Genomic DNA, 26,699 nt, shown 5'->3' on the forward strand with positions numbered 1-26,699 from the left:
TCGCCTCCTTATCAATTAGGACAAAATGCTCCTTGTGCCGTCTAATATCCCTCTGCTAGAGAGCCGTGATGATGTAGAGGAAATATGCAGCGGATGACATTTTAGGACACGTTTACAAGTATTGATAAAGAAACTCATTCAATGTGTGTGTCTCTCTCTCTCACACACACACACACGCACGCGTTTTAATTATGCATTCCTGTTAACATTAACTCACACCAGTGGGGAAAACAAGTGTTTTATTTATCGAGTAACATAAGTGAGCATGCAGTTTGATCATGTCACATTATGCACCACCAAGTGACAAAGTTTACCTCGGTGTGAGGGTGGTCTTGGGACTGAACATTCAAATATTTAAGGGTTGACCACTTTGCTGATACTTAAAGATTCATGCTTAAATCCCAACCACCCAATATTGCTGGTTAGGGAACCAATGTCCCCCCAAAAACCCTGAACCCTCAGGGACTGACTGGCGTCACCTGGTAAGTGGTGTGATGGAGACTCAGGGCTTGAAATGGTGTAAATATGAATTTGCTGCAACATATCACATAACCATGAAAACAAATATGTATAAATGTGGGTATTTTATTTTTATTATTTTTTTTATACTCCCTTATTTGAACATCTTCCTGGCTCTATCAAAGGATGAGAAGTAATTTCATTTAATCTATTTACTCATTTTGATTAATGATAAAATCAAATATTTGAATAAATAACCTGATTTCATGTTTCTGTTCCATCTTTAACCCTTAATGTGAGTAGATTTGATACGACAGGCTGAACACACGTGAGCCGTCCTTTGTTTACGTCTCCATGCGTCCACTGGTCAATACATTTGTGTGGCTATTATTAAACCAGCACTTTAGCAGACCAGAGTCAAAACAAACTCACAAAGACTCCGTCTCATTTTTACACAATGTCTTTATTTTATTTTTTTTCCCTAATACAGACTCATGGGTTAAAAATAAAAATAAAAAAGCAGAACATTTGTTCAAACCCACTCCCCCTTTTCAAAAAAGAAAGAAAAAAGGGTCTCCACACAAACCCCGCCCCTACTTTCCCCACCCTAAAATAACAGCTCCGGCCCACTCCGTTTATTAAATTAATAATCAATGCCATTAGCTCTTCAGCCTTCCTCAGACAAGCCGTGACTGCACTGCGCATAGTCAGAGAAAAGGGGCCCATCAAGGTCCGCACTGTACACCCCAAAAAACACCCTCGTCTCTGGTCCTGCCTTCCTCACTCTCACGCAAACTTGCCTTCCTGCCACTCAGCTATGTTGGCTTCAGCTCTCCATATAGAAATCATGTGTTGGATTGGCTGCCTGTTAAGTTCTGTGTGTACTGCAGTGTTTGTTGAACAGGTGTGCGCGTGTGTGTGTGTGTGCGTGCGTGTGTGTGTCTGTGTGTGGGTGAGTTGCAGTGTGAAAGGGACTAAAAGCATCATCAGCGTTTGCTGTTGTAGTAAATGCCCCCTGCAGCGGGCCTGTGGTCGCCCTGCCCCCCTCCCCCACCCCCCCACACGGACAGGATGGGGTGAGTGTGCATAGCGGGAGCAGAGAGAGAGAGAGACGCTGCGGAGACAGTGGGGGGGGCCTGCGCCACCTGGGGAGGGGTCGTCAGCCTCCACTGGTCTTGAAACCTGAAACGACAAGAAGTGGTCTAATATACAGAGAGAGGACGGGGGAGGGAAAGGAGGAGAGACAGGAGACAAGGAACACATAGGGGAGGGGAAAACAGGTAGGTGGAGAGGGGGGGGGGGGAGAGATGGAGGGGTTGCACGAAATAATAACATTGATGTTTGTCGAAAGAATAAACGAGCTGTGGCCATGCCTGAGTTGGAGGTGACAGGTATGGACTAGCAGCAGGAAGGTGGCTGCAGGAGGAACCCCACTCCCACGAGAAAAAAAAAAGAAAGAAAAAGAAATCTATGCATGTACAATCCCACTGAACATTGAAGGTCCATCACTGTCCGAGAACAACAATCCATGGTGTGATGAGCCAAAGAGGGTGGGGAGGGAGGGAGAAAAAGCATGAGTTATAAAATGCAGCGAGGGGGGGGGGGGGGCAGAGAACGGCAAACACAAAGAGGGTGGAGGGAGGGGTAGGGAGGCAATGATATACTCCAAACCACAAACTTAAAAACACAAACAAACACTCTGGCTAGTGGAAGTTTCACATATGTACGGTACATTAAAAACAAAAGTAAACAGTATATTCTCTTGTTGCCGTTTCCCCCCCCATGTTTTTTTTCTTTTCTTTTTTTTCTCTTTTCTTTTCTTGTTTTGGTGGCGGTGGAGGGTGAGTGGGTGGGCTGTGTTGGTGATGGTGTGAAAGCAGGAAGTCACAGCCAGACCAAAGGAGACACATCTGCAGCCTGAGATACCACCATCTTCTCTTACATCCCCCCCCCCCCCCCCCCCACCCTCCCTCCCTCCCCACCCCACCCCTCAAAAATTTACAAAAAACAAAGAAATCAGCCACCTTATTCGTTCCCCAATGGCCAACTGATACCTTACCAGGGGCGACTGCATCAACCTCCGCACACGCACGCTCACACACAATCGCACACTGCGGCCAGTCAGTCTCTCTGTCCAGGAGAGGTGTTTTTTTTTTTTTTTTTTTTTTCTTTTTTGTCTTTTTTTTCCTCTCTTCTGGGATTCTCTTCTTTTATTGTTGGGAAAGGGAAGGGGGGGGGTGACTTTTTCATTGTGTGTGTGCGTGAGTGTGTGTGTGTGTGTGTTTTTTTGTTTTTTTTCTAAATGGAAGAGAGAGGGGAGAGGGTTGATAGTAAGGGAATGTTGGAGAGGGAGGGGGGTGTTTAGTAAGGGGAATACCACGATGTTGTTCGCCCTCGGCCCCTGGAAAAGAGAGAGAAAAAGAGGGTGAGTTTTTTTTCTGGTTGGCTTAAGAAGACTGACACCAATTTCCTGGTGTGATATAATATAGATATATATAGATATACGTGTGAGATTGTGGCCAGAGAAAGGCAAACCGAAGGGGAAAGAATATATTTACGTATTTCAATGACAGTGTTCACAATCACCAAATCGTCATACCATCTTAACGGTATTGGGCCGTCTCACAAGGTGTTGTGTTACAACCAATCAATCTGGAAGAGCAGACTACAGTGCTGAAAGAAGCTGAAAGCAGCTCGTCAAGAGAGGAAAAGTGTTTAAGTTCCAGATGTTGGAATAAGGATTTGTGTTTGGGTGTGAGGGGGGAAACAGCAAAGGCACTCTCTCTCTCTCCCTCTTTCTCTCTCTCTCTCTCCGCAAGAGCCGCCTCTGGGGTCACTGTGGGGAAAGACCTTGAGGACAAACAGCACCACACATATACCCCCCCCCTCCCCCCCGATAAGACAGTGCACATACATATATACACACACACACACACCATCATTAGACACTCAAAACACTGCCTGACACATACACAAAAGCCAGGCAGCAGCAAAGCTTCCACACACCATCTGTGCACACACACACACACACACACACACACACACACACACACACACACACACACACACACACACACACACACACACACACACACACACACACACACACACACACACACACACACACACACACACACACACACACACACACACCAAGTGGCAACAAAACACAAAAAAAAAGTGTCACACTGGGACTGAAGCCAGCGGTTGTCCGGCTAGATGCTGAAGTCAGGCTGCAGTAATGAACCCTCGTTTCTGGGAGTGAACACTGTAAAAGGTGAATCTGGGTTGGGGTTGGAGTGTGTGTGTGTGTGTGTGTGTGCGTGTGTGTGTAAATGTACATGCGAGGACATGCACTCTACATAAGCACCAAACATCATGAGTACAGTATGCAAGTCTTCTGGCTCACATCAAAATCTTGGCCTTTCACCATGCCGACTTGGGAAGATGACAACATGACGTTAACGGACGCAAAACACGAGAAAACACTTTCTGCAGCCGGGGTACCAATTTTCTTTTTTCTAAAAGAGCATGTTAACATGAATGAGTCTTTGTTCTCAGTCAGGGCGCAAGGATTTGAGGTGCTAGACAAATGCCACTATTTGGCTGCGTTGTCTTTTAACACAATTAAATCCTGGCAGCCAGCGCGCTCCTTCAGCCTGCACAAAACAACAACAAAAGAACCTTGCTGTGGCCTTGTTGAAGCTTAACTTCTTATCACACAAAGCCGAGCAACACCGAGATACTTTAATGAAACGTATCTCTTGGACTGCGACTGCACGACCAACAGCCGAGCAGTGGGAAATCTTCCCAAGCACACGATGGGTCAATGCAAAGATTTTGTGTTTGTCTTCACCATGGATGTGTTCCAAAGACAAAACAAGGCACAAGTGAAAAGTGTTACTGAAGTAGACCAGTGATGAATCCCTAATGTTGCAACCAAGCGGCCCTTCTGCATGCAGGAACGAGTCCTTAATCCCAGAGCAACGGTACTTTCGGTTCCCTCGTCTCCAAGGCCAATGTTTTTTGTTTTTTTTAGTTAAACGGCTAAAATAAGGTCTGTGGTGAACACAAGCGAGATTTTAAAATTTTGTTCTACAATATCGAACACGTCAGTAGATACCACTCTGGGGAATTTTTAAGCTTTTTAATGTCTTAACTTAAACAAAGCAGCATCACGGAGACTAGTCCGTAACGGGGTTTTTTTTTAATTATAGCTTAACATCAGCTTCAATTTATGCCGTTCGCATTCATGCTTCGGGAAATATAAAAAGGGTCATTTGAGAAGATTATTTTGCTTGTCGGTGCCATAAACTTGTGTTTGCCACAGTTTATTTTCTGCAACAATCCAGAACCCCCGTTGGCTTTTTGTCAAGGGAACCAGTGCGATGCCAACTTTCAGATTGGCCTAAAAAAAAAATAAAAAATAAAAAATGTCTTCCCTGCAGCGCTCTATTCTCTATTCAACCTGACCGACGGCGCTTTAACTGTTCATTTTTGTGACGTTTTTTTCAACTCTTACTTTCATTATCTTCACCTAACTGCAAATCAGTCAGACAGAACATAAACGTTCACCAATCACAGCAAGTCTTCAAAGCAAAATGCTAATTATGCGTCTAGTCTTTAAACTACCAGATTATACATTACTATCGGTACTTTCAGCTTCTGGAGACTTGATGTAACAGCACCAACCCCCGTAGCTTTTCCCCTGGTCTTTGTGTGCCTGGTCCTGCAGCTCGGCCAGATCCCAGAGAGTGAACTGGCAGGGTTAGGGCTTCTTGGTATGTGTGGGAGTGGCTGGGGTAAGTGCACCAAGAGATTACAGAGATTCTGACCTTGAGGTTCAGGCACTTTCTCACACAAAGGAATGGATAGATATGCAACACTTTCTTGTCGTGATTTAAAAAAAGGCAGCCTTGCAGAAAATCTTTGCACAAATACTTGAGTGTAAGAGCAAAACTGAAAGAACTACACATGAGGTAAAAATGGCATAAATAGGAGCCTGTCAGAAGAATTTGGCAAACTGTTTCATCGCTCGAATAAAGGCCTCTGTATGACGGTTTTTCAGCTCTTTCCAAAATAACTGCCGCAGCATCTTTCTTCTGGAACATGTTCTTTGTTGCACATTAAGTATTAAGCAACAGCCAAGGCCTGAAGGTTCCAGATGCTTTTTAGGGACGATCAATCAGAATCTCTCAGTCTCTAGCTCAGTGCATGTGTGGGGAAGTTGGCATGCTGATCAGTGGGTTTATTACCACACCTTATTTCTCATTTTAAATAAATAAATCAATGTGGCTACACAAGGCAGATATGGAGTAACCAGTGAGATACCGTAGCCTTGATTTCTCACTGCCCTCAAGGGCGAGCCATAATAAAAAGGGACAGTTCATTTGCTGTTCATATCTATGTTCAAATGTATGTTTAATTATGCTCAAACAGCCTGATTGTTTTATGCATCATCTTTATAGAAACTGTGCAGCTCTAGTTAATAGTCAACTGCCAAGTGTTTAAATCACATACTGTAAACATTGTTACATTTGCAGCGGCGTCGAGGTAGAAACTACACTACAAGAAACTCAGGGCCCCACTGCAGAGCTCTGAGTTAAAGCCCATCAAAACGCTGTGCACAGCACTCTGATCAACACCAGGCTTATTCTGCTGTTCAGTATGGATCACAGTAATGCCACCATAGTATTGATGGAATGGAGCATTAAATGCAGTAGAGCGAGGCAAGGCTATGGGTCACACAGATATGCAAAATGGTTTGCACTTCTCCCTGCCATATATGGTCCAATCACAAATCACATTCCAAGATTTCAAACAGAAATTAAAGAAAGTGCAGCCTCTGGAGCTTCACCACAGTGCTTTTCTGTTGTTATGATGCAAGAGATTGCATTGGCATTGACCCAAACATGGTTCGAACTAATGCAGAATGTATGAACAGCCTGGGAGGACCTAAATGATGTGCACCGAGTCTGTTAGAATGGTTAAATGTGATGTGGCATGCAATGAGTCCCTCAGTCCCACAACTGGCGTGACGTCTAACCCGACTACACGGCATGATGGAGTGGCATGTATCAGTGTTTCTATTACAGTCTCTAATACTGCATGTCATGTTCTAAAATCATTATTTTGACCTGCTATCCATTGACAATGCTCACATTGCTCAGTCTATCCAGTATTTTCAGTGCGACCACATTTAAAAGTCTCTTAAACCACACTGTCCTGCCCATTCAAGTCTAGAGTGCAAAAGCAATACATTACTATAAACTCTATCCCAGTGCCCCTCGCTCTCTTGTCCTGTTCTTTGTGTGTCAAAATACAAGGAGAGGACAGTGTTAACCCGGACTTTATCTGAAGGCCAAAACAGGCCATATACTAACATGCTGTGGAGGAATTTATCAAACAGTCCAATCCTCGTTTTCTCCTCAGCTGAATTCTTCATCTCTACAACAAATACCAATAATCACAATTGCAGGTCTGTGTAAATCAGAAAGAACAGCTGCTAATTCTGGCTGGTCATCACCGTCTGCCTCGTTTGTCCTGTCATTTCCTTGAAAAACAAACACCGAGTGAGGTGCAATGCATGCAGGTGCCGTGTGCCTGCCCCCCCCCCCATGGTGTTGGAAGTGATGGGTCAGCTCACCTGAAGGCCCGTCCTCTGCCTCGGGGGGGTGTGTAGCCGCTGTAGTAGCGTGCACGCGATGAGAAGCTTCCACCTCCTCCGCCTCCTCCGCCTCCTCCTCCCCGTGATCGGAACCGAGCCCGTGGAAAGCCGCGGTCTGTGGTGCTGATGCCTGGTCTGTTTGTTCTCTTAGCGCCCACCTGAGCAGAGACAATCAAGCAAGGAGCCGTTGCATAAAACCAACATCCATTCAGAAAATTCGGTTTCTTTCAAGATAAAAGAAAACTGCTTGAATTCTGAATTTAGCGAGAGATTTTTGCTCCGTCAAGGAACAAGAATTAGACTTCAATATCGACATTGGATGAATCTGATACAACCAGAACTGCTGGCTTGGGTATCGGAGAGTATGTGAGTCTAAGTATCGATCCCATATCCCGTTCTTCATATCATGTATCAACTCACTTACACTACACAGGAACAGCAACATGTGTCGACCGTGTGGGTAAACACTCTTATGATGCCACATTGAGCACAGCAAATGTGTTGAAATGAGCAGGATGAGTGATAGTTAGCATTAGCAGTTTGTAGCTGTGGGCTTCACAGTCCAGCATGGCTATATGTCGGTTCTATTGAGTTTCACGATGATGCATTCATGCTCTTTTCGGTAGAAAATTTGCATTGGGTTAGGTAAATTATAACTTTATCATGATGTGCTCAAATGTAATATTGTAAAATTTAGTTTTGGCAAGAAACTTCAATAAATCCATTTTTTTTTTGCCGGAGATAAAATAGATAATAGAGAGGGAATTATGATCCGTTTAACTTTTTCTTTTCGCTAAACACAGATAGAGAATCAGTATTTGGAAGAAAAAGATAAGACTAAAAAAATGACTAAATTTAGCCAATGATGCCGATTCTGCAACTGTGCACCGATTATTTTGGTTCCGCTAGGGTAACTTTGTAAATGCACCAACATTCATCAGTTCAAAACGATGAAGCCACAGTTTCTGATCACAAGGGATAATACTTTTCAGGCTTGTAATCAAGATCACATTGCCTGTTTACTTCCTCTCAAAACGGTGTAACTTTTCATTCTGACCTAAAACTGCTAAAAATCTCAATGTGAGAACGTCCCAGGAGCAGGAATAAAAAGAGATTTACCTTTATCTGCCTTCCTCTGAAAAGGGACTCATCCAATGCCATGGCTGTCCTAACAGACTCTTTGTCTGCAAACTCAATATAGGCAAACCTGAGGAAAAGAATAAAAACAAATCAATCACCTCGATGTGAAAAACAATAGTAGAAAAAAAATAATATACACAATGAGCCTCAGTTGTCCGTACAACACTAATCTAAACATCAGAGAAGATCTTTGTACAGCATGTATGCATGAACACAGTCATACAAGAAAGTCTCCTTACATTTCACTCAGCTTAATATAGTAGCTCGATTCCTGAGGATCACAAACATCGAAACGGTAAAGGAAATCTATTCCTGAGTGAACAACTTCCATTTGTTTAAAACAATTTCTGTTGGAAAATAATTGCTTTTAATTACCTTAATAGAAAATTCTATACTGACAGCAATGGATACCAGAGTTTTAATTGTCGTTATCATTAAACACAGGAGAAGTGAAACCAGAACTCACAACATTTTGACAGTTGTTCAACCTGGTCCCACTCAACCGTTATGGTTTATTGCTTCTTTATTTCCCAGAAGCAATCACATATACCCATTCAGCTTTAGTGACACTTCATTCGTATTGATGCTTAATACAAATCTGTCCTCCCACTGTTGGATTTCTCTGCCAACAGCATGACTTTGGTGCATTTGCCGATTCATCCAGCGCGCAGTAAAGAGACACAGTATGACGGAGTCTTACCCTTTGGGATGCCCTGTGTATTTGTCACATAGGATGGTGACTCTGTTTACTGAACCACAGCCATGAAAGTGAGCTTCAAGCTCTTCTGCCGTGGCCCCGTAGTCCACCTGAGGAAAGACGAGGAGAGAGGTTTGACATCAAGACAGCAGCACCCACACATCCTGGACCAGGAATCAAAGTTTGATTTATGAGTCACGTTAAAGTACGAAATAAGACAGACTGACACGAAAACAACAAATACCACATTAGTTTTAAGTGAACAGACAGGCATTTAAAATATTAAGGGAAAAAAAACAACACAAAACGGCAAACAAAAAAAACAATCATTAAGTATTAATACAAATGTGAGCGAAACTGACGATACTTTGGGTTCAGTAAAGTTCATTTAAAAAAAATAAAAAAAATATGGGAAGATAATAAGCTGCCCTACCCACAGGAAACAGATTTGAACACCCAAACAATGCACTTTGGGACTTATACTTAAAAACAATATTACAGCCCTGGAGTAACAAAGACCTAAATGCAATCAAGCATTTTCTGCAGACTTGAAAATTAAACCAATAAAACATTGCAAAAAGACTAAGGGCTGAAATTTATAGGAACTTTACGATTCGGTGTCTTAACCGTTTCTTAAATAATATAATTTTCTTTGACATCACCTCAAAAGTCGCAATAAGAAGAATGACATCTGTACAAGACAATTACTTACGTTTCCGACGTAAATAGATCTGCCATCCGCTTCCATCTTTTCCTCGATGGACATGATGACTGGACCGACTGCACAGTGTAGAGAGGCAGAAAACACATTTAAGTACGCAACTAAATGAAGGGCGTCCCCGACTGAGTATTTACACTCTTTTGTCCATTGACCCCCCCCCCGTGCCAGGCTGATTTTAGAGAATCGTTAATATATCAAAAATAAATGCAGCGCTCTGATAGTGCTACATTAATACGCAAGTGATGTGATTACCCAAAGTATTCTGTGATTTTGAAACAGTCGCCTTGTTGTTTAGCCTGTCTGAGGCTATCACCAAGACACTGCGCCAAAGATGAGGCAAAACTTGATAGTTCAACATCGTCTCCAAGGTGATTTATTAATGCACATAATGAAGATCGATCAAAAGCGTGCGCTATTTTCACATTTTTATTAACCGTATTATAGATAGGCTGATATTCATACCAAAATATGCTATATCATGATTTATTGCGGAGCAATTCCATGTCAATTAAGACCTATAAAAACTAAAATGTCTTGTATTATTTGGGTATTATCATTCCTATAAAAAAATACACAAATTAATTTGTAGGTTGAGCATTAAGTAATACACATTTTATTTATTTATTTATTTATAAGGCTGAGTTGACTCTTCCAACGCAGTCTCTTATGAATACTCTATTGTTGCATTAATAAATTGTACAGCCATAAAACAAAGATGCTGTATCAAACCAGCTCATGCACCAACTATAGAGTTAGATGGTTTATTCTAACTTTAAAAGGCAGCTTTCTATTCTTGGCACATTAACACAAGTACTTGGTATTTCCTAATAATTCCGTGCACTACACTTATAACAAAGTACCAATCTAAACTCATATTTCAATGTACATTTTAATAATCTTGTAGTTTGAGGTCACTGGTTGAATGTGGTAGGGTTTTAATTTACATCGTGAGATTAAATTTGTGTTTTTTGAAGAAGGCAAAAAAGCAGAAGATCGAAATATTTTAAGATTATTATGATTCATTAGGTAAATTAACAGTAAAGAGAAGGATAGGAAATGTGGACAGACGGGGAGAAACAATACCCCACACACACACACACACACACACACACACACACACACACACACACACACACACACACACACACACACACACACACACACACACACACACACACACACACACACACACACACACACACACAACTGCACCTGGTGGGGGGCTGAGATTCATCTGTTTCTCCACCTCGTTCTGGAGCTCCTTCAGCTTCTCGGCCTCTTCCTCCATCTCTCTAACCCGGGCTTTGATTGCCTCCAGCTCCTGCAACACACACAAAAATTCCATTAGAGCAGTCAGTCCATCATGAGCAGGATGACAGTTCTGCTATGCTGACCATCTCCCAAAACTAGCCACTAAAGTCTAATCATTAACTAATGTGGCCATAACAACCCTTTGCAAACACCAGGAGGAGGGCAGGGTAGCAAGGAGATGCTGAATCTGTGTGAGTGCTGGTGAGTTGTTTCTGCCCAAAGGGACACAGACACAGACACACACACCCCATCTGAAAATGTCTGACTGGTCCTTAGCCTTTCATCCCCCACATGTTTACACAGTGTTATCTACCAAAATGCCTTAACTTGGCATTAGCTGCTGCCTACAACTTCAAAGTTGACCTTAAAGCCATTTGAAAAATGTGCCTCATCGGGTCATGATATGCTTGAGTGGCATCCAAAATATAATTGCCACACACAATTGATGAATCAGTGTGACACGCTCCGTTTACAAGTTTCCTGTCACTTCTCAATGATTATAAAGCAAATGTTCAGAAACAACATTACACAGATACAAAGAATCCAAATGAGGAGTCAACACATTAGTCAACACAGGCTGTAAATACTAATTTCAAGACATTATTCATCTTGTGCATACACCCATACCAGGAATGTGCTTATTTCTCTCCATTATGAAAACTAAATTCCTGGCTAACACTATGGGGTCGTGCACCGGATTGTTAACATTTGCTCTAAATATATTTTGACACTGAACATGTCGATACATTATTTGAAAATTAACCAACAGGAAAAAATTGATTTGCTGCAGCTCTACTTCAACTGAGAATCAATAAAGAGCCTTTTGGGGAACTGTAAATGTATTTGGGGGTAGTGATGATGATCAGGTCCCACGAATAAAGACTTGCGAAACCCACAAAACCACCACTGTCGGAGAAATGTCTCGTTCGTCTAGTGAACAGAGCGATGGCCGTGTCCTCACGTGGGAGCGGACCCTCCTGTCTGACAGTGGTGCACTGCAGCACAGTGGGAGTCATTCCAGCTCCATCCAGGGCCGTTGCCTGTGCTGACAGGGTTCGCAATGTAAAGGCTCTTTGTACCAATGGGTGCAGTGACACAGACACCCATATTAAATGCAGGTCCTCGAACCAGAGCGAGGGTGACACGCTGCATTTGATGATAATGGCACCATCATTTCTCAGCCCTCCCAACCTTGAGCCACACGCTCATTGGGTATGTAGTGATCATAGAAGAGCAAGTAATCCACCTTCACAGCAAGAATGTTAAAAAACATAAAATAAGCCATCCGACAATGACACCTTGTAGCTACTATATATATATTTTTGTCGCATATTCAGTGCATGCTCCTTCACTACCCTCCCTTCTCTCATTCTTCTTGCTCTAGTAAAACATTGAAGGATGCAAACCCAGCCCCTCAAATACCGCAACCCCCTGCTTCTGCGCTGCATTCCGCGCGCTCCTAATACCGACAGACAGTAGGTTAGCACACCCTCACAACTCTGGACTTGCTGCATAGACATCAGTGAATATGCACGAGTGTGCCGGTATTGGGACAATTTAAATTAGGCCGACTAACGCCGATCGTGCATCCTCGAACCACCACAGCTTTACAGCGATCCCCACGTCCCACTGATGTGCGATGCCAACCATTGTCCAGAATGAATGACAAAGATGATCAGCTGCACGTCTGTCATCTCCACCCCAGCTTTGTTAACATCTGCTAGCTTGTTAGCATGCCAGGGTGATGTTAGCCACCAGGCTAATAACCGTTAAAAAGGTGCACATTTCACATTTTATCTCGTGGACTAGTGATCACGGTCGACGTGTCCTCTGGTCATTTTAAATGCAGCACTCAAGTGTTGGAGCTTTGGGATAAGCTAATGTTAGCCGTCGGTCATTTTGCAGGTGCACACACCGGTGACTGCAGCAGACAGCACAATAGTGAAGGTAAAAGGAATAAAAGATGTCATTACCGTCAGCAGGGCGCCTTCTCGAGCAGTAGACTCGCACAGCGGCGGCTAATGGCGGCGGCCTGTCCTACCCTTGCCCCTGACTGTCTCCTGTATCGCCGTCTCGCATTTTTTTTTTTGAGACGAGGATTCCCCCCCCCCCACCCCCAACGGCTCGAGCTGCTCCCTGGCGCAGAGAAACTGGCGCCGCTGTTGCGCCAAGATGGCTGCTGACACCACGCATGTCACCACCCATTTCTACTGCACTGCGTGAACCACAATGGCGGGTTATAATACCGACCTAGCCATAGCAGTAACGTAACGTTGCACGGCATGTGACCAAATATGTGTAGAGGGGGGGAAAATAACAAATTGCTTTGCCTGCTTTCGCTAACTTCTTGGTTTTGGGTATAACGTGTCCCGGTGCCATGTGGGCTCCCACGGCTGAAACAATGCCCTTCACTTACCGGGTCTTCGATCGCGGCCTCTCCGTCTTCTAATCCCGGTTCTTCGTCACCGACACCCGGGTCTTCCAGCTCGGGATGTCCGGGGTCTGAGTCTAGTAGGGATTCCTCCGCCAGTCCGTTACCGAACTCCGCCATCGCCCTGATCCAACTGTACCGACGCGCCTCGTGGCCAAACCAACGCACAGGCCCCTACTCACGCACAAGGGGGGAGAGTGAGCGGGGCGGCGGAAAGAAAAAAACGGCGGAAAACGCCGCTTAGAAAAGTTAAAATGGGGAATAAAATGCTAGCTACAGTTCCAGCCACTACTCAAACAGCACACCACGATGAACAAGGACTACTGTTTCACTCACTACCTTAAAGCAGTGGTCCTAATTTACGACAGAGAACCTAGTTTATTTACTTAAATGAGTATATAAAAAAGGCGAGGACTCTACGCGAGAGCGGCGGCGTCCCTTCAGTTCAGAAATGGAAGCCGGGGGCGGAGTCAAGTATCACTGCGGGCGTAAAACTCTCAATCCTATTGGTCAGCGGAGGATTCTAGACAAACCTCTCTGATGTCTGCCGCCTTCCTATTGGATGGTCGTACAAGACTTTCCGGTTCCCAAATCGCATGTATGCTTTTAATTGGATTACGTTTCTGTCAATCACATCCCTGTCAACGGTTAGTAAACTGGCAAAGCCAATTGTTTAGCAAATTAATTCCAGGCACATTTGAGTGTGTCATATGAATTGTCTCCTACAGTGTGACCTAAGTGACCTTTATTTAAAATATGCCACTCAAGTAAAACCTCAGATGTTTATCTCCATATCAATTATTTAAACCTTTGTCACATACGAGAAAAAAAGAAACAAATGCCCCATTTCAAAGTTATATATTATTTCCCCCAAAGATTGATATAAAAGCATTTTGCGACAGAATTCTTCTCTACACACACACTCAGGTCTGGTTCTTGCACTGCAATCAGACAGATATGCTTTGTTGTTCAACTGATTTTATTTGTTTTTCTGTATATCAAAGAAAGCATAATGGAGACCAAACACAAAAAGGCAGGTACAAGTGAGGAGGAAAAAGAATAAGCTTAATCAAAAATCTAACAATTCATAACAACACTGCCACTATTATTGTTCAATATTCATAGGAATACCATACTGTATATGAGCAGAGAGGTGGCATTTAAAACCATTATGGATCAATAATAATCAAAAACAGTGATGGGTAGTAATGATAAATCGTATAAGTAGTAGTACAGATATAACAATAGTGATAATCAAAGTGACAATGAAACATAAGAGAATAAAAAGCAGATCTCCATAAAAACCTATCTAGTTTGGACAGTGCAACACAGTGTCTGTGTGTGTGCGTGTGTGTATAATCCCAGTCTTGGAAGTTAAAGCACTCCAGTCCTTTGCTTTACACACAAGATACAGTTCCCAACAGAGTACAAATTATTACTCATGAAAGGACATGGTTACCCTCCTCGTTTCAAAAAACACACCAAGTGACTCTTAATGCCATGTTAATGGCTGTGTTCGTTTGAAATGTCTGTAGCTTGTGCAAAAAATTGTGGACTAGTGCAAGTGTCAAGCCGTGGGACGTCCTTTACAGTTTGCATTTACGAACACCTCTCCTGCTCTCTGTCGACCTCAGGATTGCTTTTTGGTTTTTGAATGACAGAAAGCAAAGGGAGGATTACTTTGGAATATCAGTTATTTTTTTAATATATTTCTTTACAAAAGTTCATGTTTTAGTTTTGCATTTTGTTAAAACTATCAATAGTAACATTAATATACAACTTAAATTGAAGGAAAACATCTTTAGTATGTTAAGTGTCCTTCAACACAGCACCGTCTTATTAGCTCTCAGTCAACACGTTTAATGTTTCCTAATTTGCTTTCAAGATTTGAGTATTCGTTAGTCCCTTGAGGATACTAGTAATACCCAACTTTCTCCCTTGTCATGGTTTCCAGATATGAGATCTCATTTCACAGCACGTACATTTCCAGAATTAGTAACTCTGTATCAAAACTGAACAAAACGAGGGGGGGGGGGGTGTAAGGGAAACTGCCCACTTTAAGCCCTGTTCTCTTTATATTTCTAGAGGCTTGGCTTTTGACCTAAATAAAAACTAAAAAAGGTCTGTTACACCAGTTTTAATTGCTTATAATTGGCATTTGTATAAATATTGAAGCAAATAAATTGAGTATCTTTCCTGTCTTATGCACAGTATTCATGGCAAGGAAAAAAAACGTAAATTAACAAATTTGGTCTGACCCACCGTGCAAGGTGAGGGTGAAATTAATTACATTATACAAGGATCACATGAGCTTGAATTCGGATACCTGGTGGCGTATCTTCTTAAGGCGGTCTTATTTGTAACACACCCACAGCATGTGAAAACATTTATTTTTTTCCCCTACAGGTCTGAAGAGCTGCATTTCAAAATGAGATATACACCATTTGGAGGGAAAGTGAAATCCACAGGATCAAAGTAATTTGTAATAAAAACAAGATAGTTGGTAATTATGTAATTATAGTCCTTGGCCAAGAGGATGCTGGCAACTTTACAGGCAGGATTTGCTATGTTCTAGGTACAGAATATAACATTCAGATATTTCCCCCAAAAGTTTGATATAAAAGCATTTTGCAACAGAACTCTTCATTTTCATAACCAGGTCTGCTTCTTGCACAATTATGCTCACACCTAAAGCATGTTTTATTGACTAGCAAAAATCAATTTATTTCACGTGATTTATATTAAGGCATCCATCATGCATTATTGTATCTTTCCATAAAAAAGACACTTGCATTAGAATGCTTAAAAACATTTCAAACAATGTAAAATGTGTCAAAGTGCGGTATGCCAAGACTCTACGTTCCTCAGCCTCTCTTTTTGCCCTGTCTATTAGGATTGTCGTGAAAACTATGAACATGTAAATGGGGACAATTCAACAGCCCTATTCTCTCTACAGTACCTCTTTTTTTTTTTTTTTTTTTAAATCCCAAATGAGTGGACACAACACTCTTCACACTCCTGTAGAAAATAAAAAAGGTGACAGTTAATACCAGGTCCTCCTCTCCCAATGGTTCAGTCCAGCTTTTGTATATCCAAGCAACCTTTGCCCTAGAAGTGAAAGTAGGCATGAGAAATACATTTCCACAGGAGAAAACTGGGAGTTATTTCATGTTATTATCCCAGAAAAATTCCAGGCCTTCCAACAAATGGCCACTTCCAAAGAGGAAACACGTTTGCATTAGTCTTTAGGGTAGCACAGTTCAAGCATGGCAAGTCAAGTGCCTTTACAAATTATAGGAAGGTCATATATATATATATATATATATATATATATATATATATATATATATATATACATATATACACATATATATATATATACACATATATATATATATACACATACATATATATATATATATATATATATACACATACATATATATATATATATATATATATATATATATATATATATATATATATATATATATATATATATATATATATATACACATATATATACACATACATATATATATATATATATATATATACACATATATAACCACAGGATTAGGACCAAAACTGTTTGGATAAAGTGTGTAAGGATTGAAGGAGACTTGAGATGTGTTCATCACTTATCAGACAGCAACTGAGTCAGTGTGAAGCAGCAAGGAAATAGTCTGCTGTTGGATTGGATTTCAGGTGAGCTCTATAGGTCAACGGATTTCGAGTCAGTGAATGTTAAGCAAAAGGATAGCGGGTGCAGGGGGAGCCAACTTCAAAAACTAAAGAATATTAGCTTTTGAGGATTAGTGCTCAAATTTGTTTATTAAAATCTGAGGAGCCCAAATGGGTCCAAGAATAGTCAGTGTGCAGACCAATCCTGATCCGAGTCTTTAACTGTTGCTGGTGGCCGTCTGTGGAGGCAACTCGATCACCACCTCCCCTCCAGAGCTGGTTACCGGAGTGGAGTGAGATCCTGGCGCCACGCTGCCAGGTCCTCCGTTACCGGTTCCGTTCTTGTTGACGAGCGTCGTCGGCTGGCCAAAGTTAGTGGTTCTCAGGGTCGCCAGGTGTCGCGGGGAGAAGACGTGGGCCCTCGCTGCAGCCCGGGATTCAAAGGAGACGTTGCAGGCATCACAGCGGCCCGTCAGGGTCTCCTTCGGCACCGGTTGGCCAGCCGTCGGGGAAGCTGGAGGTTCGGTGACGGTCAGCTGAACAGGTTTGGGCAGGATGGGACGATTGGCTTTGAGAGCGTTGTACTGCAGGTAGCTTCCTGAGCTCATGTCCACCTTTCCACCTGACAGAGGAGACTGGGAATAGGGAGGTGGGGAGGACAGACAGGACCAGCGGGGGAATTAGTTTAATATCATATCATTTAAAGTTCAACAGGTTTAACTGAACAATCTATATAATTGATATATGCATAATTTAGCAATAGTTTTTTTGGACAGTAATATTTTGTTTTGATTCACTTTTTCTTTTATAGACAGCAACATGCGTGTGTTCTTGAGCAATAGTTGGAGTACTCAAAGGCAAGCAACACTAGTAAATCAATATAGGCCATTGTTAGAGCAATACCACAAACTATGTCTGCTGCAGTGCACTCCGGGCTCAGATACATTTAGCTTATAGGAAGAAAAAGAATCACTTCAATAGAGCACTATAGCCGAAATCAATTTCATAATATTTTTATCACAATTAAATAATGCATTCAATAATAATAATAATAATAATAATAATAATAATAATAATATTAATAATAACAACAACAACAACCTGTGCTCCACTGCTATGCAGAAAAAAAAAATCTTGTGTGTATGTTTTATAAAACAAAAAACTTAAATATTTTAATTAAAATTTACTTGAAATCATTCAATGTCATTAAATATAAAATGCACGATAATTTGATTCCAAAAATCAATATACGATATAAAAATATTGGCCAGCCCTTGAATAAAAAGGTGCAAAGCAGCAAGGTGATGCCAACAAGAGAAAATGTTCCTCTCCTCATTGACCTACCTTACTGTTAACTTTATTCGTCTATCTTACTGTATTAATTATGTGACCTTGTACCAAAGGCTTAATAAAAACTTGCATAGTACGTCTACTTTCCAGCTCACCATTTTCTCTTGTTGCAGCCTCCAGCGCTTCTCCTTGGCTCTGGTGTTTTGGAACCAAATCTGCACCACCTTGAGCGGCAGGTTGAGCTCGGTGCCGATCGCCTCGCACTCCATGGCGTTCGGGTGGGCGCAGGTCTCGTAACAGGACTGCAGAATGGACAGCTGTAGGCAGGACAAGTGCGTGCGTGGCCTACGGCTGGATGAGTGGGGCAGAAAGCTGCTTTCTGTCGGGCTCGATTTTGCTAGGACCGGGGTGGAGGGGCTGGCCACTTTGGCAGAGCTGGGGGTGTTCGGGCTAACTGGCGCAATGCTGGGGGTTGGAGGAGGGGGGATGGTACGAGATGGGTGTGTTGGAAGAGCCAGTTGTTCTCTCGATAGAGTGTTGATCTTAATGGGGACCTTGGGAGTCCAGTAGTTGAGCCCGTTCTGTTTTTGTGGTACCACCGATGTGGCATGAGGCCTGTTGTTGATGGGTGTTGTGGGCAGCTTGGGCACCATGCGGTTAGTGGTTCCTGGTCCAGAACCCATCTCGTTTTCGTCGTCCTTCTCCTCATCGGTCTTTTCTTCCTCGCTCTCCTCTTCTAGCTTTCGTTTCTGGGCCGGTCGTGGGGCAATGGGGATTGGATCCTTGGGTGGCGGTAGAAGAACAGGGGTGAGGACTTTGGGTGCAACTTTGACCATAGTGACGTTGCTGGTGGTTTCGAGCTTGGTCTTTGGCACTGCAGAAGCACTGCTGCTGCTGCTCACAGGAGACACTGTAGTAGAGGAAACAACCTCTTTGGGCTTGATAGGAACTGGGGCTATTTTTTTCACCATGGCAGGTTTGCCCAGCTCCTTCACAGGCTCTCTCTCCGTCTTAATGAGGGTGCGCACAATTGGAGTGGTTGTGATGCACCCGGTATTATTTGGAGCAGGCTTGTTTGAGAAAATGGGTTTGGAGAGAGGCCAGGTAAATTTGATGAGAGGTTTGCCAACCGCTGCCAGGGTCCCGTCGCTGATGAATCTGACCTCACCCTTTCGTTCCCTCGCCCTCATGTTCTGGAACCAAATCTGAACAACCTTCTTTGGAAGGTGGACCCACTCTGAAATCTGTTCAAACTCATGTTTCCCAGGATTTGGGTCTTTGAAATAGCAGCCATACAGAATGTCAAGTTGTTCAGCCTGAATGATGGTCCTTGAACGTCGCATATCCCGATACCTTTTTCCTTTGGACTTTCTCTGCTGCTGTTGCTGCTCCTGCTGCTGCTCCCTCTCCTTCTCTCTCTCCTTTTCTCGCTCCCTTTCCAATAGCGTGGCATTCATTTTCTCTGCTGCCCTCATGTAAATGCTAGACTTTGTCATGTTGTTGCAGTTCAACAGACTCACACTGCTGTTGGAAGACAGCATGGAAGTAACTGGTTCAGGCTTTACCTGGACGACAACCAGACCTTTGGATGTGGGCCTCAAGCCAAGCCCATCCAGCAATTGTCCCTTCTGTGCTGCAATTTTATCAGCCAGAGATGATGAGGAAGAAGCAGATTTGTTGTGTCTCCCCATGCTGAGATCCAGAGCGGACTCACAGTCGCCACCATTGGACAGGTAGTGGGAAGTTTGGCTGTGGGAGGAGAGAGACTGCGAGAGGAGAGAGCTGGAGAAGCGTGTGATAGTAGGTGGGTTAGGAAAAATGGGTACTTTGCACCCATCAAGCACTGAAGGAGTAAGAGAGAGGACATAGGGGCTAAGGAACTGAGTAGAAAAAGGAGCAAGGGACAGTGGAAGTGAGTGGAGAGCACTGATTGGAATCTCAGCGTGAGACAGAGAACTTGGAGGATCCCCTTGGGCCTCCAACTCTAGATCCACATCGGGGTCCTGTCTCTCCTTCTTCACCTCCACCTCATCGCGCTCAAACTCCCCCTTTCGTTTTTTCCTCTTTGCTCTCTGACCCCCTCCGCCCTCTTCATCTTCATACTCATCCTCTGCATCAGACAGAAACACAGTTGTGGAGCGCAAGACCTTTCCTCCAACTGGCCCCTTATCACCATGGACTTCCCAATGTGCTTCATCTTTAGCAGGGCTCTCAGGGCCCTCCCTCAAAGACCCATTCTGACTTTCCTCATCAGACACAATGACAGAGGTGTATACCTCATTTTCGGAGTCAGAAGTGAGACAGGAATCTCCCTGACCCTCCCTTCCCAAATCTCTCTTTCTGCGTTTTCCTCTTGTACTAGACAGATCCATTGCCTGACTACCTGACGCTTCAACATCATCCTCACCTTCTGCTATAATCAGGGAGTTTTCCTCATCGTCATAGTCGCAGTCAGAGCTCTGGGTGTGCCTTGTGAATCCTGCCAAGCGTTGCAGATGTTCCAACTCTGTTGCCCTCTGCCTCCGTTTTGCATGTCGGGCTTGGCTCAACCACTTGCGTACCTCTTCCTCAGAAAGTCCCACCTCTCTGCCCAGCGCCTCGCAGTCCTCACGGGGAGGACTTGCAGCGTCGGCCTCACTTCGCGACTCAAAGAATGCCCAGAGAACTTCCGACTGGAACTCCGACAGCACTGGAAGGTCTGGATAAATGGATCCCATTGCATTACAATGGGGTCGAGTTTGGTTGTTAGTTAAGGCATTTGTACTTGGGCTAGATTTTGGGGTGCCAAGAGAGCCACAGGGGCTGGTGCCCGAATGTGATTTTTGAGGAGTAGAATCAGGGCTAAGTGTAAGGTTTAAATTCAAAGGACTGAGGCTTGAGTTGCTGGGCACAGATGCAGAAGGCGAGACATTTTTATTGCGGAGGCTCTTCTCTGTGCCCACTGGGGAGAGATTGAGGCTAGCTGCTTTATCACCTTCCAGGTCCAACTGATTAGTCGAGCTGTGTCCATCTGTTGTGCTATCTCTATGCGCCTTCCCATTGTCTTCTTTATTCTCAACCTTCACTTTGCCTTCTATATTAGGACACTGTGCAGATTCTTTACCGTCCTCGTCCATAAGTTTCTCCGATTCAATGTTCTCTGTAGTCCAGTTATTCCGGCCCTTGACCGGATCTAAAACCTTCTCTCGTGTCTCGTCACTGTCCTGTCTTTCTTGTTCTCTCCCACACTTTATAGTTTGCTCGTCCAGGCAGGGCTGTATGTTCGTTGGAACTCCTACAGAGGGCCACTGGTTCTGTAAGCTGTTAAGTCTTTGGGTTAGGAGGGCTTGCTGGGCTGTGCTGAGACCTACGAATGGCACACACTGGGTCAGAAGCTGGCCTTGCTGGTTCTCCATGTGCTGCTGGGTTTGGGCTTGGAGCCCATTCAAGATCAAGGGCATGACCATTTGAGAATGAGGCACGAGCTGAGGCACGGCGGCACCAGGAGCAGCACCGGCCGCAAACAGGGAGGGGAGGAGGGAGTGTGAGAGAGTGTTGGGACTAGATGTGAGGAGGGTGAGAAAGGCCGAGACCGCCTGAGCCGAGGCCACAGGGGAGGTGAGGAGGGAGGAAGCCACTTGGGAAGCTTGAATCTGCTCTCCGTCTTTTGTGGTAGTCACCATCAAGGTCCCGGGAGCAGCACAGTTGGTGGTAGTAACTAACTGACTGGTTCCACTTCCACATGTGGTCACTACAGTGTTTAGAGCACTGGTGGTGGTACCTCCCAAGCTAGCAGAGGCAGCTGCGCTGTTTGTAGCAAGTGCAACAATTCCCGCATTTCTGCTGCGGGTCTGGTGCAAGACAGATTTCATATGGCTCTCGAGAGTGATGGCATGATTGTAAGAGACTCGACATACAGCACACTGGTAAGGTTTGTTTGATATGTATGGCCGAGACAGGACAGGGACTGAGGGAGTCGAGGGATCAATGTCCCCACCTTTTTTTGCAGAGCCTGTTGTCATCCTCTGAATGTGGGACGCAGAGTTGTAATGAACTTTCAAGGCAGTTCTGCCAGAAAAAGTTTCCAGGCAGGCATTGCATTTGAATGACTGGGTGTTATTTTCAGCTGGCGCACCATTTTTACCAACCGACTTCTCACTACTGTCTGGGATTTCTGTGTTTTGAGTTGCATTTTGCTGTTTGGCTCCTTTGACTCGATTTCCCTCCTCTTCTGGCTCCGGCTCAGCTTCACCTCCCTCCTGTTCCATTATTCTCTCTTCCTCCATCTCTTTGTCTCCCAGCGTCTGGGTAGCGTCTGAACTCTCGCTAGATTGGCAGGGATCTGAACAGACGTCTTCAGTGTGCTTCAGTTGTATGGATTCGGCACCTGATAAAATGAATATGCAGGTTTAACTTTTATGTTCTATCTAGTAAATGGAGGTCTAACTGATAACAGAAGTGCGCACACACACACACACACACACACACACATTTTTACCCACCTGTACCCAGCCAACCCACATCAGGTGCAATTATTCATTGTAAATGCCTCTTTTTTCCCCTTCATATAGTATGGAAACACCATTTTAACACCAACAAAAAAAAGCTATATTATAATAAATCAGGTTTGGCTGGATAATAAAAATGTTCACACTCACCGGACGACTTTAGAGCACTTTTGTCCTCTTCTCCTCCACTGCCAGCCTGTTTTAGAACAGCCTGTTAAAAGAAAATGAAAGGAGGGTGTCAGCAAAATTCCCATAGCAAACGTAACTATGTAACAGCTCCTTTCGGGTGAACGGAATGCTATGTAGCTTTTGAGCTGCACAACATTTGGGCGTGACTTATTGATGTGTGGTCATATTACACATAGCTTGGCTAGCCTTTAATTTACAAATTACCCTGAAGGCATAAATTAAGAAGTCTTTCATCAATTCCTCCAATAAAATTCATTCTATTTCTTAACAGTCAACATACTTAACTGTCATGGACCCATTACAAAGTCTGTTCATTGAGGTGCCTTTTTTTCCCCCTCATTTGGGCTCCACTCAGCAAATACTTTCACACTGACATTAATGGTAACTGGTTATTTCAAAGAAGGAAATATTCAAACCATCAAAATAAAGAACACCAACACTGCCAAAACTCAATCTGAACAAACAAGTCATGAACATGAACAGAAACCCTCAAAATTCACACTCGTAATTACTAATGTAGTAACGGATTATGCAGAAATATGTATACGTTTGCCAGGATTGTGGGTAAACCATCTTATCCAACGAAGATGACTTTGTTAAGCTGAGGTTCTTTGGATAAGAATTTGACTAAGAAATGTGTTCGATCATTAATGTTTAGATAGCTATTGTATTTTGGTAAAAAAAATAAACGTTATTACCATGTAATTACATACCAGCACGTCAACAGATAAACAGTTTTGTTTCATAACATTTCCCAATGCGTACATGTAATCCGTCTCACTTGTGTCTCTTTTTGTGTACGTTTGTTTTTGCCATGAAGACTAAACCAGGGTATTATTAATAAAGTTATTCATCTATCTAAGGCATCCTTTCTCATATCATAATATATTTGACGGAAGGTGACCAAAGTAACAGAAACAAATTATGATGATTTGGTGAGCCTCATACATTTTTAATTCATTTTAAATTTAAAATTTTGGTGAAAGTTGTGACGCGACTACTGCTCCTCTTTGCTATTGTAGTTTCCCTTAACACATCACATCATTTGTATTTACTGCAGAGCTAATAATGCATTGCAAGGCGTTTGATATTCTGTCCAAACCGTGTACATCAGCCAGTAACAAGTGGGCTCATTAAATATCACGCACATAATGTACTACCCAAAGTACTACAGTTCTCCCGTTCAAGGAGTATAGCGTGGCCATAGGGCCTAGCCATACTTACAATGTCCAGCAGTTTGTCGACACAAGATGGAAGTACGCTGTGTTGCTCAGTGAGATGTAGAGACAGGGAGGATCTGTCTGTTTGCCTTTTTTGGCACAGGGGGCACAGCCACTCTGCCACTCCATTGCTTTCACAACTCACTGTCTCTCCAGACTCCTCCTATCAAAACAAATAGGTGTGAGATAATCCTACTCTTTCTGGGGCCGCTATTATCCATCACAAATGCAGAATAGAAAAGAGAAAGAAAAGAAAATGTGACGTCAGGAAGCAATTTCACCAAGAAGGGAGCTGCACCCACCCAAGGTACAAGTATACTGTTACTTGATTACACACCTTAGCTAGGTGACCAACACTCACAATGCATTTCCATGTTTAACTATTTTAACCCACAATCAGAGACCAGTTACCATGACCTTTAATAGGCAGGCCGTGTCCCTTTTAACAGTACTCCTAGATCAGTATCCCATTCTTACAGGTCTTTGAAGTGACCATTGACTGTTTTTTTTTTGTTTTTTTTAGGGAGGTTCCCAACATTTTGGCTGCAAGGACCGTATCAAATTACATAATAATGCAATTGTTTAAATGTAAAAGGAGTAGTCATAGTGCTTTTAAAAATTCTAGATAAAAGATTGTTTCAAACCGCTTTGCAAATCATCCAACTTTTCACAAACACATGAAATGCATTAAAAGCAGAATATAGTGGAGTTACGCTCAATCATCACAACATGCACTGTTTGACAATTAACAAAAGGAGTATACAGTACCAAGGGCAGGGAACGTGGCCAATATACCAACTATGATCTGAAATCATACTGCATAGGCTGGACCTGCATGATCAAATAACTGCTACTCCCACGTAGTTTTAAAAAGGAAGTCAAAATAGACCACTCGTCTGGATTCTACAACACAGCCTTGACGGATTTTTCTGCAAGCATTCACGATCCAAAAATGCAACCAAGACAGCAAAACCATGCCCATGAGGAGAAATACCAACACATAATCCCCACTTCCTCGTCACGCCAATTAGCAAGCTAGCAGGGCTATATGAGCAGATAATGTTTCGACAAGTCGATATAGAGTAACGTACATCGTGTGAGGACGCTCCGCATGTCGAGTTTCATAAATTAAAAGCCAAGATTTAACCAGATCGACGTCTCTCCGCTCGTAGCTGGCTAATTAACGAGCAGTCTAATTAGCTATGCCTACCAGAGACGAATCAATTAGCTAGCAAGCTAGGTTGAGGAGCCCCCTGTAACGTCGCATTACAGTCGTCTTTCTGGAAACGCTGTTCAGCTGTTTAGTTTACTGAAAAATAACCCCGCGGTGACCGCCAGACACTTCTCCGAGACTGCAAAAGACACGGCAGCCGTGTGCATGACCTCGTTGCAGGCTCTCGGTTGAAGCTGGACGGTCACTAAAGTGATAAACAAGAAGGAGGTTGAGCTAGTAACAGTCGTGTCACTTCGCTAGCTAGCCTGTTAGCAGGCAGATAATTAACCGCTCCTCAAAACTGTCTCCAACTGGCTCGTCTCCGCTCCCTACAAACTCTGCCTGGTCCAGGTGGGAACTGCAGCGTCAATACACCGAGCGAGTTCACCCGGGACTGAAAATACTCTCACCGAGCGTAACAACAAAACCTCGGCCTCGAGTTGTTTCCTTACCCCTCTGATTGTGGGCTGCCAATCGGGCATCTAGTGTTGCACCGCCCGCCGCCTGCTGCTCAACAGCGCAAATTGAGGCCTAGCCCTACCAAAGCCATTTAATTAATGAGCGTGGGCTCCGTTTACAGATGTGTTAGGAAACACTCGCTCCCTCCTCCCTCGCCAACCCAGCAGACCCCCTTTTGACGCGTCCTAGCGCTCGATTCCATACCTTAAAATACTTACGGTGCAACACATGGCCATTTAAACTAGCATTTTAACAGCTTCGAGCCGTAATTGGCGAAAGAATTAAACGCTAAAAAAAAAGCGACTTGGAGCGGAGTACGTGCGCCGCGGTCGCCTCGACGATGGGGGTGGTGTCGGGAGAGCAGGCGAAAGAGAGACGAGAAGGCAGAAAAAAGTTTGGATTTAATGTTGGATTCCTACAAGGGATCGGATTAGTATGGGGCACGATCCGTCGTTTGCTCAACCCTCTACCAGTCGCAGGCCACCTTCCCCGCTCAAAGCAGCACAATTAACCGATCGCGAATGACGTTTAATTAAGTTCGGAGCAATTAGCTAATGCGTCTTTACCTGCATGGTCGCCGCTCCAGCACGCACACACACACACGCTTCCTCCGTGGCTCCTCAGAAGTGAAAAGTTTTCTTGCGTGCCCTCCCTCGCTCTCTCTCTCTCTCCCTCTCTCTCTCTCTCTTCTCTCTCCTGTTCTCCCCCTCCCTTCATTCGCCCTATCCCTC

At 43.6% G+C, this 26,699-nt stretch overlaps 2 protein-coding genes across 6 annotated transcripts; both read right to left on the reverse strand.

Moving 5' to 3' along the window:
* Nucleotides 1-903: 903 nt before the first annotated feature.
* On the reverse strand, nt 904-13,881 carry pabpn1 (poly(A) binding protein, nuclear 1). Of its 3 annotated transcripts, none has more exons than XM_068709671.1 (7): nt 13,412-13,881; nt 10,897-11,005; nt 9,676-9,743; nt 8,967-9,073; nt 8,246-8,333; nt 7,106-7,284; nt 904-1,641 (listed from the first exon to the last, which is right to left on the reverse strand). In XM_068709671.1, the coding sequence occupies exons 1-7, from the start codon at nt 13,544-13,546 to the stop codon at nt 1,446-1,448; spliced, it is 882 nt and encodes a 293-aa protein (XP_068565772.1). In that variant the 5' UTR covers nt 13,547-13,881; the 3' UTR covers nt 904-1,445. The 3 variants fall into 3 exon arrangements, with proteins under 3 accessions (XP_068565772.1, XP_068565774.1, XP_068565773.1); XM_068709673.1 differs by lacking the exon at nt 13,412-13,881 and adding an exon at nt 12,969-13,082; XM_068709672.1 differs by lacking the exon at nt 904-1,641 and adding an exon at nt 2,442-2,860.
* A 3,119-nt stretch (nt 13,882-17,000) lies between these two features.
* zfhx2 (zinc finger homeobox 2) lies at nt 17,001-26,680 on the reverse strand. 3 transcript variants are annotated; one of them, XM_068709675.1, is made up of 5 exons: nt 26,535-26,680; nt 24,301-24,459; nt 23,038-23,098; nt 18,556-22,766; nt 17,001-17,745 (listed from the first exon to the last, which is right to left on the reverse strand). In XM_068709675.1, exons 1-5 carry the CDS (start codon nt 26,538-26,540, stop codon nt 17,329-17,331), a joined length of 4,854 nt encoding a protein of 1,617 aa, XP_068565776.1. In that variant the 5' UTR covers nt 26,541-26,680; the 3' UTR covers nt 17,001-17,328. The 3 variants fall into 3 exon arrangements, with proteins under 3 accessions (XP_068565776.1, XP_068565775.1, XP_068565777.1); XM_068709674.1 differs by lacking the exon at nt 26,535-26,680 and adding an exon at nt 25,962-26,101; XM_068709676.1 differs by lacking the exon at nt 24,301-24,459.
* Between the last annotated feature and the right edge of the window lie 19 nt (nt 26,681-26,699).

This window comes from Cebidichthys violaceus, unplaced genomic scaffold (genome assembly GCF_023349555.1).
Source record: "Cebidichthys violaceus isolate CVI_PGR_0920_01 unplaced genomic scaffold, fCebVio1.0.p SCAF_15, whole genome shotgun sequence".
Lineage (NCBI taxonomy): Eukaryota > Metazoa > Chordata > Actinopteri > Perciformes > Stichaeidae > Cebidichthys > Cebidichthys violaceus.

Coding starts and splice junctions, on each gene's coding strand:
- zfhx2 (XM_068709674.1), bottom strand. CDS start 25,991: ATGCCCGATTGGCAGCCCACAATCAGAGGG. Junction 23,099..24,300: donor TCGACAAACTGCTGGACATT/GTAAGTATGGCT, acceptor TTCTTTTAACAG/GCTGTTCTAAAACAGGCTGG. Junction 17,746..18,555: donor GGCTGCAACAAGAGAAAATG/GTGAGCTGGAAA, acceptor CCCTATTCCCAG/TCTCCTCTGTCAGGTGGAAA.
- pabpn1 (XM_068709671.1), bottom strand. CDS start 13,546: ATGGCGGAGTTCGGTAACGGACTGGCGGAGGAATCCCTACTAGACTCA. Junction 7,285..8,245: donor TCAGAGGAAGGCAGATAAAG/GTAAATCTCTTT, acceptor GTCTCTGCTCAG/GTGGGCGCTAAGAGAACAAA. Junction 1,642..7,105: donor GGCAGAGGACGGGCCTTCAG/GTGAGCTGACCC, acceptor TTGTCGTTTCAG/GTTTCAAGACCAGTGGAGGC.